Raw genomic sequence first — 19,535 nt, 5'->3', positions numbered from 1 at the left:
ACAGGGTTAGTGGCATGCTGGGCATGCTCAGTGTGCCAGTCAAAGTTCTAGAAACTTTGACAAAAGTATTCCGTGACAGGACTCCATCTGATGTCACTCATATGTGAGGACTACCATCCTGCTTGTCCTGGGAGAATGAACAATTTTAGTGTCTGTGTAGTGCTTTCTGAATGCACAACTTTCTTTATAAACAATGCAGCCACAATAAGAAAATCAAAAGCCAATTATTTATAGCAGCTTTTTTCGGTGATCAAGCTTTGGAGCAATTATATAATGAAAAGAAGCTCCTACAAGGACTTCTCTTCAATGAAATTACAAATGTAGAACTGCAGTACACCTTTTCCTTTGCATCGACTAGAGCTGGAAGTTGTCTCAAACAAATCAAAGCATCTGTGTATAATGCTAGTCATGCTTCTGAACATACTTTCAAAGCTGTCCAATGTAGGAAAGTAGTAGCTTTTATTTTTTGTTTTGAAGTAGTCTTCTAAAAAGATGCAGATTTGGGGGGAAGTCTATGGGATACCCAATGTGAAGCAGTGGTATGTTCTGTAGGCATTTGCAGAAATCTATGATAGCTTACAATCTGCACTGCAAGTTAACACAGAAAAGAATGAGGATTGACTTCAACTTATATCAGGAAAGGAACAAAGTCTGCTGAGTAGCCCAAACAAAACTTCAGCAATATGGTGTGCCACCTTCCTAGATTAGCTTAAAATTTTACTAAGAAATTAAAATGTCACTTAGTCACAAGCTGACATTTAGTGTTATTTATCTCTGAATAATAAATTCTTACGGAACAGATTCCTTACCCCAGAGCACTTTGTAAGACAAATGCAGCATTATACAGATTTCAAGCCTCTTGCAAAACTATACTTGAGCGTCTGGACTTAATGAGGCAAGTCAAGTTCTGCATCTTAGCTCATGCATTATAAGTTTCCTGTCAGAACTGACTTGCCAAGTTTTATTCCTAGTTTATGTAAACAGTTGCACATAAATATGCAGTAAATATCAATTTTGGAGAGAGCTACAGTATGACCCTTCTTGTATCGATCCCTCCAATGTTTGGTTTGTATGTAAAATATATGACAAGAAAAAGTTATTGCCAAACCTAAGTACAAAAAATATAATTAGAATAAATTAAGGGATCTGCTTACTAGGGATGTGCAATCGTTTGTCCCCGGTTTTAATATGGCAGAAGTGATCATCAATTGTTCCTGCCCTGCTGGTGTCATAATCCAAAATGTTGCTGCATGAGGAGCATGGGGAAGCCTCAGGTCAGCTGGTGCCATTTTGGAATACAGCACTGGTAGAACAGATGCAACTGGGAATCATTTCAGCTCTGTTAAGTCCTGGCGGTGGGGGTGCCTGTAATTTATTTTATTAGGTGGCATCCTTTTTACCATCTACCAGAGGGGGGGGGGGGGGGGGGGGGGGGGGGGGGGGGGTAGGGAGGTAGAGAAGAGTTATGTGGTGCTACTGTGATGGAGGTCTTTGGGGGGAGGGGGCGGAGCAGACAGCATTAGCCTGCCAATGTATCCTGTGAACTACACTTCTTGAGGTGTAATTAACTTTCCAAGGATTAACACAGATTGTGAGGTTCACTGCAAGTCATGTTACTCCATATTAATATTAATAAGTTGCTTTGCATGCATTTGCATGTGACATAGCTCATTCATAGTTTTCTCATAATGGGACAAACTTGCTGCCTGATTCACTAAGGCTTTTCTCCCATTCTGTATCTACTGGAAAATTCTTTGATAAATCAGGCCCTTGGTTTGCAATATTAATGTTTGTGTGCAGCCTATAATGTAAGTTTTAATGCGTGTTAAACACCAAATGTGGCGCTCACTGCTGCAGCTTAGTAAATTGACCCATAAATTTCTATATAGCAGTTGTAGTCTAATATGTTAACAGAAGAAACACGTAGTTTCCTGGTTACTTAATAAATCTGAATAAAGGTCTTGTCCACGTCAATGAACTCTAAAGCCTTATTGTGAATGCTATAAATTTGTTGCTTTCCATAAGTATCCTATTCTAGTGTTTGATATGCTATTATCCTCTTTCCTTTCAACTGATTCTTATAAGCCTTTTGGGATTTTTAAGCAATGTTAGTCAGCATCATTTTAATTATCAGTAGGGGTACCTCAATGTCCCAACAGAATTCCCTGCTACTCATAAAAACCAAACACTTTTACATCACAACTGACAAAAATAACTTGATTTATCCTAGAAAATCTCTAAATGGTCAAAAATATAAAATTGTTTTGTTTTAATTGAAATAGGCACTTCTATTCTGCTTTATATTCAAGGCAGATTTACAATATAGCATGTCTCAGAAAAACATTCCTTAAGGCAGTTAACCCAACAACGCTAAAATGTCCCGCACACATCAGCCTAAGTTACAAGCTAAAACAGTTCTGATCCAAGGTTACAATCATAAAGCTTATGTAGACCAGTTACATTCATGCAACTAAGATAATACACTTATAGTAAATGATAAAATAAGCACCAAAGTTATTAGCATTCAAACTCAACCCAAGCTATTAACATTCAGACACACAATAAATGCCCTGCCCATTAACATTCAGGCCCAGCCCAATACACAGATTCAAGTCAGGGTAATTAACCATAAGCCAGAGTAAACTTACAGTACGCAAACAATAAATGACATACAAAAGGCTTATAGACTTTTTTTTAAACAGCTGAGTCAATGTGATAACTTCCACAGGGTCGGACCATTCGGACAATATTTCTAAACAAGCATGGAGCAACAGTGTAAACACAATGAGTCAAAGAAACACTGAGAAAACATGTAAAAATGTCTCTACTCCTATGGAGTGGAGAAATTCATTAAGTGAAGTTACTTACCTGTAAGTAGGTGATATCAGATGGAGCCTGGCACAGAACTTTGAGCATGCCCTACTAGGCAGGTGCAGCCCTAACCACCTCCCTGCCTCCCAGCCCATGATAAAACAAACTTGGAGAAACCAACTCCAAGGAAAGGCAGGAGAGATTTTGAGAAATTAGCATTCTGCTGTCCATTGGAGAACCAATGTTACAGGTAAATATCTTCACTTTCTCTGAGGACAAGCAGGATGGCAATCCTCCCATGTGGATAATCCTCGGCTACAGAATGCCTCAAACAAAAGGGAAAAATGAAACAGTGCCAAAAGAACTACCGTTTTGGGTGGCAAAAGTCCAACCTCACATTATGGTTTTTTTTTGTGGCTGTCTGAACCAAATAACAGGTCCTAGGAGGAAATGGAATCCGTTTCTGCACCTCATAGAGGCTCTGAAGGACAGAATTAAAATTTAGTTTTGCGTCAGAAAACCCACCAAAACAGGGCAGCAATGTGACTGTATGGGGGGGTGGAGGCGGGGGGGAAATCACATTTTGCAGCTTTGTTTCCAATGCAGTCAGAGCTACAGCACAGTGAGTTCTGACAAGTCCACAAAACCCAGGTCCCTCCTGGGCAAGAGAAGAGCACAATTCACTAACCAAGAGGAACAGAACTCTTAGCTATGGTAACTCCAGGTTTATTGATGTCAAGAAGAAAATCTAGAGAAGACTACCTGGGACTTTAGACCACGCCAGATGGAAGGCTCTGGATTACTTGTATCCAAAGAGTAACGACATTTTCTTTACAGACTTGTGTACACTTTTAGGCAGTGACTAGAAATGTGCATATAGAGACAACTTACTAGGAAAAACTTCAAAAAAGATGGGAAAGGCACTAAGGTCCGTAGCAGATAGATCCTGCCTGCAGAGTGACCAGTAACAAAACCATATGACCTTCCAGGTCAGATATGCTAATGAGTGCAGAGGCTCAAAAGAGCTAACCACTGGGTGAGCACCATGTTGAGATTCCAAGAGACAGTGGAAAGCTTGGCAGGAAGTGCTGACTGAAGCCTTCCTGATATAAAGCATACAATTAAGGCCATACAGAGATGGGACTTACCTTCTATATCAGGGGTGGGCAATTAATTTTCCCATGGGGCCGCATGAGAAATTGGGATGGTTTTAGAGGGCCGGACTAATATAATTAACTCAGTTCTACCCAATACTGTATATAGTATATATACTATCCCTTCATAAACAAACAGTAAGTTAAATACAAAGATTCAATGAAAATATGGAGGACCTAATTACATCATTATTTAATGATGAGATGATGAACTTTAATGAACTTGTGATTGTTCACTTTAGAAAATTGTCAACTTTTACAGTGTTTAAAAAACTAACATCACATCTTGACCTAAAATAGCAAGTTTTTCAAAGACCAGCATCCCTTTAACTTAATAAAGAACAGTAAATGAAACATTACAATAACATGAAAATGTTCAATGAGAGAAATCTAGCCTGTTTTGGGCCTGAACAAGTGCATTGAAGTTAGGTTGAATATCTGAGGTGGATATGCGAAGAACAGCACACAAGTGATCATCACTGAGAGAGGATCTGTATCTGGATTTGTTGAACTTCATCACTGAGAATGTTTGTTCACATATGTAGGTAGATCCAAAGAGAACTAACATCCTCTGAGCATGCCTCCTTATGTGTGGAAAGTTTTCCTCTTTGAGATCAGATCTGGGTATGACTTGTATATAACCACCCTGTATGCACACTTACGTGCTTGCTCTGCCTGTCACTGGTGTATCTGGACCTGCTGCCTGTCACTGGTGTATCTGGACCTGCTGCCTGTCACAGAGCGCTAAATATTCCCTGGATTCGGGCAATAACTACATAGCAGGCAGGAAGGACTGATTACTGCAGCTCTCAGTCTCTGAGGTCACAGATCCCGGCAGATACTGCTACACGGCAGGTATGTGGGGTCCAGCTGCAGCATTTCCCTCGCGCCGATGGGTGCGCGCTCAGGCCCTGTAATGGCGCACACTCAGGCCCTGTAATGGCACACGCTCTGTGCTGCGAGGACGGAGCAAGCAGCTTCAGATCATCTCAACGCCACCCCTCCTGGTTTCGTTCTGCTCTGCAAGGGAAGGCAGCGTGCCTTGGCTTGAGTCACTCCCTCCCCCTCACCGGACGCTGTAAAAAAAGTTCATTCTCCGCTCCCTGCCCCTTTTGCCCAGCACCGGCCAATCGGACAGCATGCCTTCGCTCGAGTCACTCCCTCCCCCCGCACAGGACGCTCACTGCATAGGGCGACGGGAGCCATTTGTGGAGCGCTGAGCTCTGTGCTGCGAGGACGGAGCAAGCAGCTTCAGATCATCTCACCTCCACCCCTCCTTGTTTCGTTCTGCTCTGCAAGGGAAGGCAGCGTGCATTGGCTCGAGTCACTCCCTCCCCCCCACCGGACGCTGTAAAAAAAAGTTCATTCTCCGCTCCCTGCCCCTTTTGCCCAGCACCGGCCAATTGGACAGCGTGCCTTCGCTTGAGTCACTCCCTCTCCCCCCACCGGATGCTGTAAAAAAAAAAAAGTTCATTCTCCGCTCCCTCGCTCGGCCGGTGCTGGGCAATCCGAATTTGGCGGCATGGAATTTTCAGAACTTCAGTCCTCTCTAAAAAAAAAAAAAAAAAAAGTTTACACCTCCAACTCGGGCGGGCTGGTCACAGACAGTAGGCGGGCCGGATGCAGCCTGCGGGCCGCCCCTTGCCCAGGTCTGTTCTATATGGTGGGAAAAACACCAGTTTCACCCAAGTGAAACTGAGCTACATCAGTTATCTAATTAAAATGGGAAAATGCAGAAGGTAGTTAAACAGATTTCTTGTGAAACATTGGAAATGTTTCTAGGATCCTTCCTTCAAGCTAGAGGAATAGGAGACATTACCAGACAGATTCTGGGTCTGCACGGCTACACCTCCATCTGGGCTAAGACAGTGCGAGCCCAATGCTGGGACAGAGTAGCAGCCCATAACCCATAGAGATCAATGTTGGGGAATTCACCAACCTAATGTGATCCTTCACGCACGTTCACCCACTGAATCTGTGTCAGCCAATAAGGAGCTATGAAGAAAGTAGTAGCCTAGATTCTTCTGTTTATAAGACAGGGTCTTATAAATTGAGTATTTTGAAAAGGAATCTATCAAAACCCCAGATTCCAATCTAGGGTAAGGATTTGCTGAAAATAAAGTCCAGGAACCTGTTTTTTTTTTTTTGGGGGGGGGGGGGGGGGGAGACAGGCAGGGGGAGGGATGTTAAGTGCAAATGTATGTTACAAAAAAATATCAGATACTCACAGCAAATGCAATATTCAGAAACACAAAAACTGAACAGGAGATGACTAGTTTGCAACATACAGATCTATAATTTTCAAATTACATAAAGAAATGGAAACAGTGGTACCACAGAATTTGCACCTGGACTTTATCCCTGACTAGGGCTCCAGACCTGGGTCCAATCATTAGGAAAGAGTCCTCATTCACTTAGCATAGGGCATTCTTCCTTACTGTTAAAAATGGCCTTGTTCTTCAACATAACAGTCTCCTGTAATCAAGGTAGAAATGTTTGGACAAGAAACAATTTGTCGGCCAAATAAACCCTCAAAAACTTTGGATTAACACTTATTGTCCTTCACTAAGAGAATGAAATTCCATAAGCGATCCTGAGAACCCAGGTGTGGAACCCTTTATGTGAATTCCTAAACCAAGGTTCCATGCATGTGCACATAGGACAAATTGTACTAGATAACTTTAGAATGAATCAGCCATCAGGATAGAGTCTTTCATGGCAGAGTGCTGCAGATATTGCCAGAGACACAGAGTGGATAGAACCACCAGCATTTTAGAGGTCTGGGATGATGGCCTATTTTTAACGTACATCAAGCAAGACATGTTAATACTTTCTGCAGCAGGTATTCAATATACTATCCCCTTACATGGGAAAATGATCTTTCCAGCTCCTAGGGAACAGATTCCTAATAGAGGAAATCCATTATCAACATTGTGTACCACCTTCACCTCATGGCAGCACCCCGCATCTCTTCCGATATCTGACATGAGTACCTGCATGAACTAACTGTGCAAGTTATTCCCTGCCTGGACATGTGCTCCAAGTGGTGCCACAAGAATAAGGAACGTCTGGATGTTGGTACCAGGCTTCCTTCTCTCCTTTCCTGAATCTAGCTTAGGTCACTGCCCCAAAAGAACAGGTGATTCAGGGCAGGAAGTAGCTATGCAGAAGTAACCGACAAGGAGAGTATAAAAATGTTCCCTTTGCTGAGAAGTAAGATGCTGAGGAAAAACATTTCAAGCTTTCCTTTAGCAGGTCTAATATAATGCTCACACATCCAGGATGGGCCTAAGTCATCAACTCCTTCAGGGCCAGCAGCATATATGAAATCAAACCCCATCCCCATGGATCTCTGATATGGAAGAATGGGACATTACCAGACATTGAAAAGCTGAAAAAGCACTTCTTGGAGAGCAATTTTGAGGCGAATTGAATAGTAGTACTCTTCTTGATACTCAAGTTTTATGAAAAACCTCTCGTTCTCATCTCAACCAGGAGGATTCACAATGGCAACACTGGGATCTGGGCAATGATTCTCTGATTTAGTCAAAACACCACAGATCCAATCGAAACTCTAAGCTGGTCCCAACAAAGCTACACTGCAATTCTTAGGCCCTCCACTCTGTCAGGAACACAAGGAACCAACCTATTGCTGGGTAGAGAGATCAAGTGAAGACCCTCTCCCTTCACTATAGTAGCAGTAGAAGGAAGGTGGTGACCTTAACACTGTCACCTCTACCTCCAAAAAGGAGTTCACTAGTATCAGTAACTAAAAATGTTCATCAGTTCCATATGAGGAGGCCTGGAAGGAGTTGTTCAGACAACCCCCTGGCTGGCTGTAGCCTGTGCCATCATCAGACATACTCCTAGCAAGAGAGATTTAATCTGAAAGAGCTTAGGACAGCATAACTCCTGGGAGCTCTCCAGTAAAAGAGAATCCAGGTCCCAAGCTGTCAGAGCAGAGATCCTTATGGAGGCCTTTTCTTTCCTTGTGGAGGAGGTGAATTAGGGATTTGATCCACAGTTCTACTCCCTGATAACCCATTCAGACTAAATGGTCCAACCAGGAGTGAGCAGGATCTCACTTATTTATCTAGGGGGCTCAGCCTAAGAGATGTCTCAGTACACAAGCGGCTAATACTTTCCGAGCCATACTGATGCACTGGCGCTCAATGCCCATTGTTACTCAGCAGTGCACTTGACTATTTTCAATGGTGCAGTTGCACCAAACATTGATGTAGTACTCTACATGGGCACCCACTACGTTGCAGTGCATTTTCATTGCCAATGGCACAGCTACACCCAAATACAGTATGTGGTACCCAGTGGCAACCCAGGCGCCAGTGACACCATCTATGCCAATGCTGCAGATTTCTCCACTGGCACAGCCAGTGCCAATATCAATTCCCATCGATGCACTGGCACTTGGATGTACATAGGACATCTGTCTCCAGGACATGGCACCATTACTGCTGATTGCTCCAATGCTCAGGCTCTCCAGCTCCTTCATGAAGACTTCTCCATCAGGGCACACTGGTAGGTAGAAGGGGAGGCCAGATCATCAATGGCACTAGAGTTAATAATCAACTTGGGCCAATGGAGATTAGTGTGATTCCCAGGATTGTGAGGAGGAGAGAGAGGGGGTGTGGGCTCTCCTCCCCACAGGAACACTCCATTAGGCACTGAACCAGTCCCAAACAGTGCACAGGACAAAGGTGAATCGCTGACATTGATGCATTGGTGATGCCCTCAGTCAGACAACCCATCAGTCAGACAACCTCCTGAAGATCCTGCCTGAAATACAGCGCCTTTTGCATGTATAAGCGTGTCAAGGGAATGACATGAACTGTTGCAGCCATGTGGCCCAACAACCTCAACATGTGTCAAACAGACACCTGCTGGCTCTGCTGAATTTCTATCATGATGGTCATCAGGTTGATAGCCCTTGGTCAGGGAAGAAAGGCCTGGGTCCGGAGTAATAGCGGAGAGCCGTTGAAGGGTCTCATGGTGGTCCCTAATCTGGGCCACTGCATCCTTAACCTTATCTCTGAAGAGACGCTCTCCAGTGCATGGCACATCAGCAAGTCTTTCCTGTACCTCTGGTCAGAGATCTGAGGCCTGCAGCGTTTAGAACCATTGAATAAAAAAAACTAGGCAGTTTTTCCTTTGTTATTTACTATGTTGTACCTGCTATGATTTTTATTCTATTTTTTTCTATCTTTCAAGTTTATTAAACTCAGTTAATTTAATTTCAATATCTTTTTGCACAAGGATATTAGTAATATTGATACGTTATGTAATTTTATTCATACTTTTATTTTATTTTACTTTATGAAAGTTTAGTATTTATTATTTTATGCTCAATGTTGTAAACCATTTTTGTTCAAATTTATTTGCTAAAGACGGTATATAAAAAGTCAAATAAATAAATAAATGCCATTCTATGGGCGCCGATTCCCACTGCACAGACCCTAAATGCTGTTTCGAAAACATTGTAGGTCGTGCAGAACGTGTTTTCCATACTCCAGGCCCTTATGCACCAGAGAGAGAAGAGTGGCCTGGTGCTGCTGAGGCAACTTCTTGACCACCTCATGCACCTGCTTCTAGATGTCCCATGAGTCCTGGCTCATGTAGAGCTAATAGGAAGCTATATGGGCAATGTGCACTACCCCTGAAAAGTCTTCCTAAGAAGAGTGTCTATCGCTCTGTGATTCTTCCCCGGGGGTGGGGTGTTCCAAGGAATGGGTCTTAGAACGCTTGGCTCTCTTGAGGGTGGATTCAACTACCACTGATTGGTGAGGCAGCTGTCGCTTGTCGAACTTGAGAGCCTTCTGGATGAGACAGGCCACATCTGCTTTGTTCACAGGAGGCACTGTGAGAATGTGTTCCCACATGCTCAACAGCAGCTTCTTAAATATCTTGTGCATTGGGACTGCCACAATTTCCTTAGGAGGCTCCACGAACTGGAGGATTTTAAGTCAACTTAATAAAACCTGCAAAGGAGAGGTCCTCAGGTGGGGACTTTCTTCACTACTCTGGAGGAGAGGGGTCCAAGGGGAAACCATCAGAGGCATCGTCTGATACCTCTGTTGAGTCATCCCACCGGGGTCATAGACACCCCCTCATCCCTACTGTCATCAACCGGGGATGGGGCACTGACAAAGCTGGACGAGGGGGCCCGCAGTTGGCCCAAAAAAGTGAGGCTTACTCAACCATGCAGTTGCAGGCTTCGTGGAAAAGAAGAAACTGAAGGGGACTTCAAGTGGACACGTGCTATAATGCATGTCGAGAATGCTCAATGACGCCAAGTCAAAGTTCTAGAAACTTTGACTTAAGTTTTCCATGCCGGGCTCCATTCAATGATGTCATCCACATGTGAGGACTACTATCCTGCTTGCCCTCAGAGATATCCTAGATTCCTAATAGCAGCACCCAGAAGCTGCAAAAATACATTAAAAATAAAACCTTTTAACTTTAGTGTTTTCCTCGGAGTTTCCATGTTAGTGCCTCTGATTATGGAATCACCCAGCACTATGAGCTTTCTCTTATGGTTATTGATTTATTATGGAATTTCTGCGTGCACTGGGTTTCTTCTTTCTTTGCAGATACCACTTCAATCTCCATTGCTAGAGCTTCTTCATTATTTAATACAGAGAAGGCATTTCGTACCTGTGTCACTTGAGGGTGTATCACTGCATCACAAAGTCTTACTCTCCCAGATCCCACTGTAATCCATTTGTTCTTGGGTTTCTGTGCACTCTGTGTAGGTAGGTGTGTGTGTGGGGGGGGGGGGGGGGAGAACATGTGGGCTGTATACTTGAGAAGAATGGGTGTTTTTGGGTCACAGGTCTTATCCTACCTGAGCCCACTTTTTTCTGGGTTTTTGAATTCTCTGAGGTAGTGGAGAAATGATTCCTGAGTGCTGTAGAGTTGGTGAGTATACCTTAGTGTTTGCTGATACTTTCTTTATTGCAGCTAATTCAGCTTTAAGGTGAGCCAACTCTTTTTTCATGTAAGAGTTCTGAACAAATGGGGCAAGCCCTAAGTTTCCAGATGATTTGCCTCAAGATAAAAGCTCCACAATTGTTACATTGGATAGTCCTCATTTTGCTCAATTAATTTGATGGAGAACACTTAAGGATTTGTCTAGTTACCAAATTATCTTGTTTTCAAGATATGTATCCAGGCAGACTGTATTAGAACAACAAACCCTGGGTGGGTGGATAGAGGGGTAGCATGATAGGGAATTAAACAGTTGGCACCCTTCTTTGCTGTGCTTAAGCCTTAAGTATCTGCTACTGAATTGGAGCAGCCCCTCCCCCAGACAAACCTCCTCCTGTTAGGTGAGTTTTCTTTGCTTAAATGAAAATCTATTCATGTACACCACTTTTGTACTGCTAAAAAATTCAATGTTAATATTTCACATGATCCAGAGAGGTTTCCACTGTTTGAACCAGATACTTCAAACAGAGATCTGGGTCTCTGCCTCACTTACATGCTGCTTAATGTCAGTCAATTGCAAACTCAGCCCCTTCATATATTCAAAAGCTGATTGAATTCGCCTTCCAACATTCTTGTTACGGTCTCTGCCAAACCTGCTATATGCTGATCTGTGTGGTCTGGAGCTAGGTTTGCTTCAGAGGGATCTGCCATCTTGGCGTCCCCTCCTTGCAACTTGTCTTTTTTTCCTTGTATGTTGTTTTTATCACCATCACCTGGCAGAGTGACTCAGAACCACGGCAAAATCCTTCTGCAGGATGAGGAGGAGCAGAAGAGCAGGCAGGCAGATAAATTTGCAGTTTTATGCCGAAATTTGGAATGTGCGAGCTCAGTACACATCTGCCCTCTCAGTGCATCACGTGACCTCACTCCCCTCCCAAATATAAAGCAGAACACTGGGATAACTTTTAAGCCAAGACAAAAGATTAAGTCAAATTAAACAGCTGCAAATCATTGTCACCAAGGAGCAATATCTGCACAATGTACCTTATAAATCTTTCAGTATCAGACTCCTAGCCTTGTAGGGAAAACATTAACTATTTCAAACAGCTAAACACACTTTTCTTTTTAAAAGTTACCAAGATGCTTGTGTACTTTTCCATAATAAATTGTGAAAATAGCATTTTAATAGATCCACAACCTCCCTACCTCCCCATTTGTAAGGGTTTAGTGATCTTATAGTTTACCATGCAAAAGAAAGGGAAGATGGCTGGACTATTCAACTCTAATAGCACTTTGTGAAACAAAGTTTTCTTAAAGTCTAGAATAGGGGAGTTTTCTAAGCAGACACATGAGAATCATGTTGACGGCTTACCTAACATGTGTTTATGTTTTTAAGAGGAACCACCAATTTAGCACTTATTCAGAGATCCTGTTGTAATAATTTATGCTATGCTCGGACCCATCCTACTCAGCAGCTCTTGCATCTCCTCATTACTTAAAGGGAAAGCTTTGATGTTTCTCATGGTCCTAATACTTACTGTGATACCATGGGATGGTCCCATGTGCTGAACATGGAGACCTGGAGAATTGTAGTAAGAGATTCCAGCTCTGGTCAGTGAAGTTGGTGGCGTGAAACCCACTGTGTGACTTGCATAGGATAGACCTAGAATTATTAAAGCAAGACATTAGAATTCTTAATTGAAACAGTAATGAACTCCTAATTTGTATGCAGCCTGACTACCCCCCACTGTACTGATTTATTTATGTATATCCTGATGAGTACAGCATGTCCTATTAGAAATATTTAAAGGTTTAAACAGCTTCACATTATGTGTAGGGTTTCAAACCCTGCAGTTAATGAAATTCAATAGGATCTCTGGAGGAGAAAACCAGTATAATTGAGTTTGCTGTAAGAAGCTTTTATTTTTAAAGGTAAAATTGATTGTTTTTATCAAACATTCTAAAGAAATTTAAAAAAAAAAAAAAAGGGGAGCTCAAAACCTGAGACTCCAGTAACATCGAATCCTTGTCCATTAGCAACATTCTGCTTTATGATACATTCCAGAACTGCAGCTAACAGCCATCAGCTGACAAATTTCTTTGCAAAACATTTTTTGGTTATACATGTGAGGCTGTTCTGACTTCAGTTTATCAATAACAAGCACATCTTAAAAAAAAGGTTTGCAAGTGTTTCCATTTCTAATCACAACATGGAAAGTTGTAAAATATGTGCCACAAACCAGGAAAGCAGTTATTGGGAAATGCCTTTTTTTTTTTTTTTTTTTTTTTTTTTTACACACAAAGCTGGAAACTATAGTCCTGGACTTTTCTGCTGACAGTACAGACCATAACATTTAATCACACTATTGAAGGACCTAGGTCCAGCCAGCTAAACGCTCACATTCTTCAAATCCTTCCTCCACAACTGCTCTTAGACAGTCTTCTTGGGCTCAGTATCATTCCACCCTGCCATGTGGTATGCCACAAGAATATGTGCCCTTACTCACACTAACATTTACATGGCCCTGCTCAGCAAAGTCATCTGAGCCCATAGATCATCTTCCACTCTTATGCAGACATCCAACTTGTAACCCCTATTGGCCTAGACCCAAAGTAATAAAAAGCCTCAATGAATGCTTACCAAGCATCTTGACCTGGCTAATTCTATCCAAGCTGAAAACTAACCCCCAAAAGACTGACGCACTGTGGGGATGGAAAAACAGACCATACCCACTTAGGCACCAAGGTAACACTCAGTGGGCTAGCTCTTCCTTTCAGCCATCAAGTTTGGATCATGGTTCAAACCTCATACCCAAGGCTGAAGTCTGAACAGTGACTACAACAGCTTTCTTCACACTACACAAACTACATAATCTCCGGCCTCTTTTCGATGACTTAGTCTTTGCAGTAGTCACCCAGGACTCTGATCTCTACACACTATACATTGAAATACCCATTAAACTGAAAAGACTGCAATTTGTACAAAATACTGCAGTATGACTGTTGAGTAACAAAAACCGAACAGGAACATGTCTATCTTGAAGACCCTTCACTAGTTTCTTATTCACTACCGAACAAAATTCAGAATCCTAATTCAAACCTACAAGGCTCTTACCGGCATCAAGCCTCTCTACCTCAGTGACCATCTCACTCCCCCAACCTGCCATCCTACCACCTCTGTTCACAGTCACAAACCTGCTTGGTGGTCCCTATCCCTCAAGGAACTAAGCTTCCTGGTGCATATGAGTCAGACTTTCTGGAGGTGCTGCTCCAACCCTCTGGAAGGCATTGCAGTGAATATCAGATAAGCCCTAGACTTGCTAGTTTATAGAAAGCTATTAAAAACATGGCTTTTCCAATTAGCCTTTGGCCCATAGCAATGAGGGGTAGAACTTTTTCACTCTGAAATAACCACTGTACCTTACCAGGCACCCTCCCAACAAGTACACCTAGTCTGTCTTACACCTGCCAAACTCCATGCTTTTGTGTGTGTATATATACATCTATATCTCTATTTATATAAATGCTAGCTCTATGGTAAATCTCCCCCCCCCAAATACCTGTAATTGCTAATGATTATTGATCTAGGATAGGAATTCATGTTTATTCTCCTTGTAAACAGCTACCCTCAAACTACTGTATATTCAAAGACTGTACTGCAGCATTAGATCTTTGTACCACGCTTTGAACGCTTTCTCCTGGAAAAGTGTGAAACACATGATAAAATTAACTGCAGCCTCAGATCTGTCTTTCATCTGAATAGAGAGCAGCAGTGAAACGTGACCAGCTGTTGTGTATGGCACTATTAGATTTTTGGAAAAGGAAGACTCCAAAAAAAAATTCAACGGAGCAGAATTATAAAATATCAAACAGATGTACCATTGTGACACCAGAACTAAGTTCAATACACTGATTATTTGCTATATAAACCTATTCATGGAATTTTCTCTGGTCCTGAACTTTTATATCCCAGCAAAATTATATTCTAGAGCATATAGCATTATATTTCAGTAAGAAAATCACAGATTCTTACCCTAGGATACATTGTGAAAAGAGTAGCAAATACAGACAAAACAAAAGTGATTTAACGCACAATGTAATGAATTGGAAAATGCATATCTTTGCCTGGTTAAAGTTACCTGGGGAAATTGGTCTGCTAGAACTTGGGGATGGTGTATAAGGTATTGGACTGGACACAGTACGAGGCCTTAATCCTTGAGCAGACATCTCATTAAAATACCTATTAAGATAAATTTTAGTGAGTAAATTCAGCACATTTAACATCTTTGTGAAACAGGAGAGTACATTTTATTGCTTCCCAAATGAACTTTTTTTTTGTTTTTAAGATGGACTAATTTACAAATATGTACTTGGTCTGCTGCACCATATGTTTGAAAATTTGTCACGTGGTCAATTAAATTAGGGTTCATCAAGGAAGACAACCCACTCAGATTCCATAATTAATGTACATGACATCTATTTGCATACAATGGAGGCAGTGGATGCAAATAGCTGATGCATATTCATTGTGGAAATCCTGAAGACACGACTGAATTGTAGCCCTTGTGGATAGAGTTTGGGGACCCTTGGATTAAATCTATGAGTAAGTCATCCATTTGTTTCATACAATTGAACAGACTATGAACCTATAGAGCAATCTGTTAATGTAAAAATGACAGTATCAAACAACTAACACTAAACAGTAAAGCAAAGTTGCTGATTTGTAACTGAAGTCAGTATGATAAGTAGTCACAATGTGTGACATTATCCAACAGTGCTAATATGGGCAGGTTTGCTAGAAAGCTGTGAAAAGACTTAGCAGTTTTTCCAAATGTGCGATTTTCTGTTCCCCTAGTCCTCTGTGGCAGGTCTACTCAGTTCTATAACCCTAAGAACACCTGATACATTTGTTATCTGATTTATATTGCACCTTTTAGGCACTTCAAAGCAGATTATATTCAGGAACTGTAGGTAGCAACTTTGCTTTCTCTGGAGATAAAAATGTAGTCGCCCCCCTACTCACAGGAATTTCTAGCTAAAAGTTATATTTCAACAAAAGAGGAGGTAAGTACTGACAGACAGAACATGTTGTATGGAAGACAATCTGAAATAATGTAAAGGGCACTAGGGGGATGGAGTTGGAGTCTACCTCTCAAATTAATACACGACGAAAAGGCAGAATGGCTGAACGCAGCCCTTCACGTACATGTCCCTAATAGAAACTTGAGATCAGCAAACAAAGCCCTACTAACTATTCCCTTAGTAAAAACAGCCAGACTAACTCAAGTAAGGGATAGGGCTCTATCCCTGGCAGGACCTATAATATGGAACATAATGCCTTTAGAAATCAGAACACAAAGAGACATCAAAGCATTCAAAAAAAGTTTAAAAACATGGCTATTTAAGCAAGCATACCACAAAGGGAATGAAGAGTAGAATCCAGGGAATTGTATGATGCGGTCCGAAGAACTCCCACACACTCACATCAGCTTACTCGAATGGTGTTTGTGTGTGTATATTTTTATTTTACTTTACCTCTATTAGATTGCAACAACAGAGGACCAGACTTAAGTGTTAATTTATCTTATAGCCGACATACTTAAAGTAGACATGACTTATCACAACCACTAAGTAATATTTAATATGAAACTATGTTACAGTATTTGATGGCACCCGTTTAGTTAATATAAATCAACACATCTAAGTTTGAAATTATGTGCCTTATTGTGAACCGTTGTGACGGCAAATAGCTTAACGACGGTATAGAAAGATAAATAAATAAAACAGATTTATGGAAGACAGACTGACCAAACCTTCTGTCATGTCAGGAGTCACTGTCTAAACAATAATAGGAATGAATGCTTCAATGTGGAAGTCCATATTAGAGCCTTGCAAATCTCAACAGAAGCCACTAACATGGACTATCAACACTGCCAGGTCACTGACATTATTCAAATCTAAGTTTTAAAGAGCCTCTCCTTTGGTGGAATCACTTCACTGGCTACCAATTGCTGAGGGGGCTAAATTTAAGTTGCTGACCATTATGTTTTGGTTAATGAGGGGCAACAGTCAGATACATATGGCAGAAAAAGGCCAGATGGTCTATTGAGTCTGCCCTGCAATCTTGTTTTGAAACTGAATCTCAGACCTATAGCCTGGGCCCTTTTCTTGTCTCTAGGGTTTAATTGAAACTGTATGCTGCTTTGCTTAAGCTCCTTAGGGGTCCACAGAGTCTAACCCATTCCCTATTGATGTCCTATCCTGTTAGCTTCATTGTAATTTCTCCTTTAACTTCTCCCTATTGTTACTACTCATTCCTCAGACTTTTGGAAACTCCTGGAATTAATTCCTTAAGGATCCGACTATTGGAAACACCTGGGATTATTTCCTTAGGGATCCACAAAGCCTTTCCCATGCCCTTTTAAAGTCCTTTACAGTCTTCTTCCTCACCATCTTCTCTAACAAGGCATTCCAAGCGTCCACCACCCTCTCTGTGAAGAAACATTTCCTGACATTCAATTTGAGTTTACCTCCCTGGAGTTTCATATCATGACCCCTTGTTCTCATTGTATCTTTCAAGTAGAAGAGGTTTGTTTTTAGTTGTGAATCATTTATACCTTTCATGTACCTGAAGGTCTGTATCATGTCCCCTCTGCATCTCCTCTCTTCTTGGATATACATATTTAGGGCCTTTAATCTAATCTCATAGGTTATATGATGGAGACCTCCCACCATTTTAGTCACCCTTCTCTGAACCGCCTCCACTCTCTCTGTCCCCCCTCTCAGATACATCCTAAATATTTATATAAAAATGTATATGGACTAGATCAGAATAGGAGCTAAGGACAGGGCTGTCTTAATATCAGCATTAGCCTCGAAGTTACAGCTTAAGTGGAATGCAACTTGGACCTTTTCACAGGTAAGCTCCTCCGATTTGGAATGCAATGCTAGTGTCTATTTTGGAAAGTGAGCTCTCAATATCATCTCAGATTATGGCTGTGATCAAAGCTGGTTATATGTCATCTTTTTTTTTTTTTACTTTATTTTTACCATATTTAAACAAAATTCTAAGAAATATTCTTAAGCATACAATAAGAATATCACAAAATATGTCACATAACATGCACAAAAACTCACAAGATTTGAAAGGGGAGGGCCACAAATCAAAGAAATTCCTAAAGCAAGAAAAGAAATGGGATAGCTCACTAACTTACCAACCCATAATTTAAAGAAACTAATACCCAAATTTGGCCAAGCAACATGAAAGAATTCATATATTAAAAGGAGCCTTACCAGATAAAAAAAAAAAGCAAAGGTCTGGTTAAAAAAAAAAGCATAATTAACATTATGGTATCTAACTAAACATTTAGCTGGATACTTTCAATAAAACATAGCACCAATCTGTAATACTTCAGATTTTAACAATAAAAATTGTCTACATCTCGACTGAGTGGCATGAGCCATATCTGGAAAAATTTAAATTTTATACCGATAGAACTCATCTCTATGTTTGAAAAAGTAGTTTCATGATCCAAGCTTTATCAGGTTCCAAAACCAGGTTAACCACCAATGAAGCAACATTAACATGACCCTCAACCCAAGTCTTCTAAAAAGGCAGTTAGATTACCAGTGTCCAGGGGGCTATATCCCCCACTAAACCTGTAGATTTCTCCTTTTGAGTCATAGGCAAATAAAAAGCTCGAGCAACCAGTGGGACAAATCCAGCAGGAACTTTTAGAACCTCAACCAAATATTTCCTGAACATTTCCTTTAGGAAAAATTAGGTCAACTTTAGGAAAATTAATCAAATGATTTTTTGCTTTGGAAATATTTTTAAGGCTTTCCACCTTCCTATGAATCAGTAAATTATCTTTTATTAAGGCAAAGACATTTATTTGAAGTTGTTCTGTCTTCTGCTCTAAAGCGTCCTCTCTTCTGGAATATTCTAATAATTTTTCCTGAGCATTAAATTATGAGTTGATCTCTCGAATTAGTGACAACCTGGGTGATTTGAAGAGATACGAGTTCTCCCAAGGCCTTTAATCGCCAACCAAATCCCTCCCTCGGTGAACATTTGAGGGTTAGACAGAGAAGAGTTTCCATAGTCTCACCCGAAACATCAGTAATAATTCTCCTTCTTGTAAGGCAACTGTCTCTTGGGCTGTCATGCGGGTAGTCTCCAGTGTGCTGATCATCTCCTCAGCACCACTATTATGCTACCACTTCCATGGCTTCCTCGATGTGTCGGCCAAAATGTCATCAAATGGAGATAGCAAATTTTCAACAGTCAAGTACACTGGGATTCTTTTCTCCAGACTCAGAAGTGTCCAGAGCCACAGTAGACAGTAACAAATCCTTCCCTACCATCTCACTGCAAGGAAAACTCGCGGAGGATTTGGGCTGGGCACTCTCTAGGATGACAATGCTCAATCGATTCAGAAGCAGGGGTACTTGAGGGCTCAGTCGAGTAAGATCTCACCTTCCCTTTTTGCTTCACCTTAATGGCAGCAATTAATCTGAAAAATGCAGGAAGGAAAGGGCTCCAACAACAAGAGATCAGTGAGCTGCCAACATCTTACTCCACCCCCAACCATTTACTTCAAATTTCATCTTTTAAATCTTTAAAAT

The 19,535-nt window shown here is 41.3% G+C and overlaps 1 protein-coding gene across 2 annotated transcripts in view; it reads right to left on the bottom strand.

Moving 5' to 3' along the window:
• The window catches only part of CCDC6 (coiled-coil domain containing 6), a 351,904-nt gene that overhangs the window by 10,658 nt on the left and 321,711 nt on the right, over window positions 1–19,535 (bottom strand). For both annotated transcript variants that reach the window (XM_029609756.1, XM_029609757.1), the window contains 2 exons: window positions 15,047–15,147; window positions 12,446–12,570 (listed from right to left, as the gene is read on the bottom strand). In XM_029609756.1, coding sequence (XP_029465616.1) covers window positions 12,446–12,570; window positions 15,047–15,147 — 226 coding nt within the window. The remainder of the gene's footprint in view (window positions 1–12,445; window positions 12,571–15,046; window positions 15,148–19,535) is intronic.

This window comes from Rhinatrema bivittatum, chromosome 7, assembly GCF_901001135.1.
Source record: "Rhinatrema bivittatum chromosome 7, aRhiBiv1.1, whole genome shotgun sequence".
Classification (NCBI taxonomy): domain Eukaryota; kingdom Metazoa; phylum Chordata; class Amphibia; order Gymnophiona; family Rhinatrematidae; genus Rhinatrema; species Rhinatrema bivittatum.
Note: the sequence above shows the minus strand (reverse complement) of the source record. Positions and strands in the feature narration are given on the sequence as shown.